This window comes from Salmo trutta, chromosome 13, assembly GCF_901001165.1.
Source record: "Salmo trutta chromosome 13, fSalTru1.1, whole genome shotgun sequence".
NCBI lineage: Eukaryota > Metazoa > Chordata > Actinopteri > Salmoniformes > Salmonidae > Salmo > Salmo trutta.
Window position 1 is genome coordinate 87,942,527 of NC_042969.1, and position 4,834 is coordinate 87,947,360.

General features: G+C 43.6%; 1 protein-coding gene across 1 annotated transcript; it reads right to left on the reverse strand.

The window, feature by feature from the left end:
• Positions 1 to 424: 424 nt before the first annotated feature.
• opa3 (outer mitochondrial membrane lipid metabolism regulator OPA3) lies at positions 425 to 3,398 on the reverse strand. The gene is made up of 2 exons (XM_029773901.1): positions 3,243 to 3,398; positions 425 to 2,223 (listed from the first exon to the last, which is right to left on the reverse strand). Exons 1-2 carry the CDS (start codon positions 3,382 to 3,384, stop codon positions 1,811 to 1,813), a joined length of 555 nt encoding a protein of 184 aa, XP_029629761.1. The 5' UTR covers positions 3,385 to 3,398; the 3' UTR covers positions 425 to 1,810.
• Positions 3,399 to 4,834: the final 1,436 nt, after the last annotated feature.

Genomic DNA, 4,834 nt, shown 5'->3' on the forward strand with positions numbered 1-4,834 from the left:
GCACCCCCACCTCAGACAATCCCGCAGGTGAAGAAGCCTGATGTGGAGGTCCTGGGCTAGTGTGGTTATACGTGGTCTGTGGTTGTGAGGCCGGTTGCCAAATAATCTAAAAAAATATATATCGGAGGCAGTTTATGGTAGATAAATTAACATTAAAGTCTCTGGCAACAGCTCTGGTGGACATTCCTGCAGTCAGCATGTCAATTTCATAATCCCTCAAAACATCTGTGGCATTTAACGCCCCCCCCCAGCACAAGGTGCACCTGTGTAATGATCATGCTGTTTAATCAGCTTCTTGATATGCCACAACTGTCAGGTGGATAGATTAATCTTAGCAAACGAGAACCGCTCACTAACAGGGATGTAAACAAATTCACGCACAACATTTTAGAGAAATAAACTGTGTGTGTGTGTGTATGGAAAATTTTGGGGGGATTTTTTTATTTCAGCTCATGAAACATGGGGTCAACACTTTACATGTTGCGTTTTTTAAATTTATTTTTGTTGATTGTTAAATAAAGCACTAAACCCCCCCACCACAAAAAAACCCACCAAATGAATACACTATATGACAGCGAGTCATTTCTCCAGCAGCAGCAGCCTCTAATAAGACTAAGGTCCACTCACACCCAGCTCTACAGGAAATCCTTAGCATAGTGTATTGTGGTTGCACTTTCCTCCACTTAACTGATGAAGGCATCTGCACAGAGGGTCGGTTCGCTTCCAGCAGAACTCAGCTAGGCGAAACAAACACCTGCTCACATACACCCTAATGAACTTTGGTTTGTCCCTCTTGAGCCACCATAGCAACATACCCAGTAACACTTCCCTCAAAACAGGTCAAATTAAACTGAGATAAATCAAGAAATCTGTAATAAAATGTTTACATTTTTGTAGTTGTGGGAGTTGTCAAATTTAAGTCAAGATGATGCCAAGTCAATACTGTTGTATAAAACTAATGAATTTGCACAATTTCCCCATCTAACAGATGTTTAGTGCAGTATTTCTCAATGAAAACTAGTCGTCGCTCGTGGAACACCTAACATAGCAGCTGTCAAAGAAAGGCCTGAAACTACATCCCGGTCTTGACCAGGAGAACAGAAAACTGTTGGTTCTCTTCTGCACTGTTCAACCAATTCAGTAAAATGTGGAGGCAGAGTTAAGATGGTATTGCTTTGTTAAATGCCCTCTTTCCATTTCTCCTGAAAACTAGAACATCTCTGCAGAGGCTACTTGTTGAATGACAAACATTTCATTGAAGAATCCCGTCAATAGGTCCTACTACTACTAGGAGTACCGAACATAGACTTGCCTCAAGAATACAAATTAACAGCCCCCCCCCCAAAAAAAAAAACCCTGCCAAAGACCAAATCAAATATCATAATATATGCACAAACTGTTTCATCTGGGAAGCATACGGTATGCGTCACAGTCCTTTCATTAACAGACATAACCTGGTGGACAGAGATCTGTGTCTGTTTTAGCCAACAACTGACTCGTGTGGCATCATAACCTAGACAAAAAGGACTCTATACACACACACACACACACACACACACACACACACACACACACACGACGCAAACAGAGTGTTGTATACGGTCCATTCAAAAAAAAAGTTAGCCCCACAAAAGTAAGCAGAGGTTGATACAAACGGATCTCCGTCGATCCGTTTGCAGAGTGTGTGTGTGTGTATAGCCCTTTAGTCTCATCTGACAACACTACAGAAAAGGCTAATTATGACATGAGCGAGAACTTGGCTAAAGACAGATCCGGTGACCACCAGGTTAATTCAGAAATTACACAGGTATCACTTTTGACTGGGATCCACAGAAGAGGAAGCCAGAGTGGTAGCAGGATCCGAAACAGGAAGTTGCGTGGTAGCAGGAGGAGAGGGTGCTAGGCCTGGAGGTGGTAAGGAGAGCAGCAGCCTGTTGACCTCCCTTAGCCTGGCATCCAGTGTCTCTGTGTTCAAGGCTAGCTCTCCTATCTGTGTCTGCAGACTGCCAATGGTGTGACTCAGCTCTTCTTCCTTCCTCTTAGAGTTGGCCGCCTGTCTACTGTACTCTAGGATCATACACCCTCCTCCGACGATGAAGATGATGGCTTCCCCCAGGAGCTCTGCACCCAGTTCTGCTGCCGCCTCCTCGTTCAGGGGCTTGATAGTGGAACCCCGAAAACCCATGATCCTCATCTTGGTCCTCATCTCCACCCAGTGGTAAACTAAAGCGGGAGGGAAGAGAGAGAACCAGTGCCATTACTACTTTACCTCTACGAGAAGAAATAAATCAGCAGAATATCAGCCCAGTTCCATCTCACGCCATACTGCCAGCCACCTGGCTTCCTTCGCCTCACCATATTTGGTGGGGAATGTAAATTCCAACCAAATGCTTCAGATTTATTCAACAAACAAAAGAAAAATCGATAACACATCTGGCTCCTTGTTCTATCTGTGATGCAGTTACAGTGATGTCCACTAGGTGAACTCAAAACTTCACACAGAGAGAATAACAGAGGTTGTAAACATGACTCATCCAAAAGTAGAAAGGTGCAACTGCAGCCTGCAATTCAGGGCATTCCTGCATCTGTAGGAACCACTCTTTATACTGGTACATTATTAGGCTAGGACTCCAGTACACAGGTGGGAGACAGGACTGCTCCAGTACAGTAGGGGGAGATAATGCATTATAACGTTTTGGATGCCAATAACCCCCAGAGAAGGACGAGGCAGGGCGACAACAGTAGCCATGCAAAATGATCTGTATTCAGATCAAACTCTTTTAAATCTATAGTGACATAGTTCATAGTGTAATAGTACTGCTTGAGGTCGCTGTAATGTAAAAAATAAAAATAAATTACAGTTCATTTGTAATAATGGCTAAAAAAATAAATAAAAAGCACTTACATTTAATTTCCTACAGACAACCTCAATGACAAACGAACCAAGTCCTGCACCTCATTAATTTTAACGCGCTCCAATTGGCTACATGGTTCGCTGGATAATCCTCCTGACTGACGTATCGACTGTACCATTGGACCATTTCTATTTCAATCCCCATACGTCACAAATGGGCGTTCTACACGACCATTCCCATGTCAACTATTGGCCTAGCGGCAGTGACAGGTGAATTCTATTGGTTAACTATTACATGACGCTACCGTCCTTCGACTCTCCCCTCCTCTAACCTCCCGTTTAACAGAACCACTCAGTCCGTAGCTTCAATGAAAACTAAATGACTTACTCTGTCCCGGTGGAAGACAAACATATGTCTTGAAGAAGTCGCTCCGGAGAGCCCCGGCTTTGAGCCTGTTGGCCACGGGCTTACTGAGCTGCCGTACACCGAGATAGAGGAGCTTGGCGATGGGGAAGGCACCGACAGCCATCTTAACGGAAACACTTCTTCTTCTTCTTCGGTGAGGTTTAACGGCGGTTGGCAGCCAATAAATGTTGAAATACCGCCACCTACTAGACTGGAGTATAACGCCTTTATAATTAGCTTGAACAAAAAATAAAAAACAAATAACACAACACTCACAAAATGAATTCTAAAATTCAAAATAACACCACCCTACTACACTATTTTAATCTATTTAGTCCTACCTCAGGCCAACCTTGGTCCTACTTGGACTCCCGAGTGGCGCAGCGGTCTAAGGCACTGCATTTCAGTGCTTGAAACGTCACAACAGACACCCTGGTTTGAATCCAGGCTGTATCACATCCGGACGTGATTGGGAGTCCCATAGGGCGGCCCACAATTGGCACAGCGTCGTCCAGGTTTGGCCGTTGTAAGCCGTCATTGTAAATAAGAATTTGTTCTTAATAACTGACTTTCCTAGTTAAAAAATAACCTGAAAGGATCGGATACACCCTGTAATTATTCTGACGTCAAGTCTCACACACCCAAATACCTCTCCGCAGCTGCCAAGGAAACTCTTCTTTGGTGGTGCTTTAGGACTGAATACACCGGAAAACTCCAAAATGGAAATAAACCAAAACTTTTTTAATCAACTCAAACATCCGAAAACAAAATACAGACGGAACATTCATTGACCCGATTCCTTGTAATGCCTCTGCTGTAAAATCCCTGAGTTCCCCTCCATCCACCCAAAAAAATTCAGCCGCACTAAACAACAATGCTTATTTTCTCTGATTTCCTCTTTATTTGCTCCGTGCAGTTTAGAATCAATGAAATAAACGATACAAAGTGCACGTTTTTTTTTAACATGCAACATGTCAGGATCCTGTTGGTGAGGAAACATTTACTGGAGTCTTTAATCTAACTAATCTGGTTTCTTCAACGTTACTCCCTTCTTCCGCTCTTCTCAGCACCTGCGGAGAGGGAGACAAGCTTGACAGGCATTCCCTGTGGCTCAGTTGGTAGAGCATGGTGTGTGCAATACCAGGGTTGTGGGTTCGATTCCCACGGGGGGGGCCAGTACAACAACAACCACAAAAAATGCATGAAATGTATGCATTCACTACTGTAAGTTGCTCTGGATGAGAGTATCTGCTAAATGACTAAAATGTAAATCTTGCCACCCCTGTGTGTCCTTCACCCTAACAGGGCAGGAATTGTGGCGCATGTTCGCCACCACAGCATTTCGTCTTAACTGGTATATAATTCTCTAGGAGGTGGTCATGACTTTCAGTTCCTTTACATCACACATGAGGAGTCATTGGACGAAAGGCTTTCTTCTGTACAGGGGAGTTTTTTTTTTAAGAGCCCCAACATTTGGTTTGAACATTAACACACATCGCTTGCGGTCTGGATTTGGAATCATAAGAACCTTATCTTTCATATCAGCGAGAAAAAGGTTGAATTGATCCACACCT

Bases quoted from the DNA above. Each gene is read 5' to 3' on its own strand.
- opa3 (XM_029773901.1), bottom strand. From the start codon at position 3,384: ATGGCTGTCGGTGCCTTCCCCATCGCCAAGCTCCTCTATCTCGGTGTA. The intron at 2,224-3,242 runs GTAAGTCATTTA...CTCCCGCTTTAG, and splicing joins TTGTCTTCCACCGGGACAGA to TTTACCACTGGGTGGAGATG.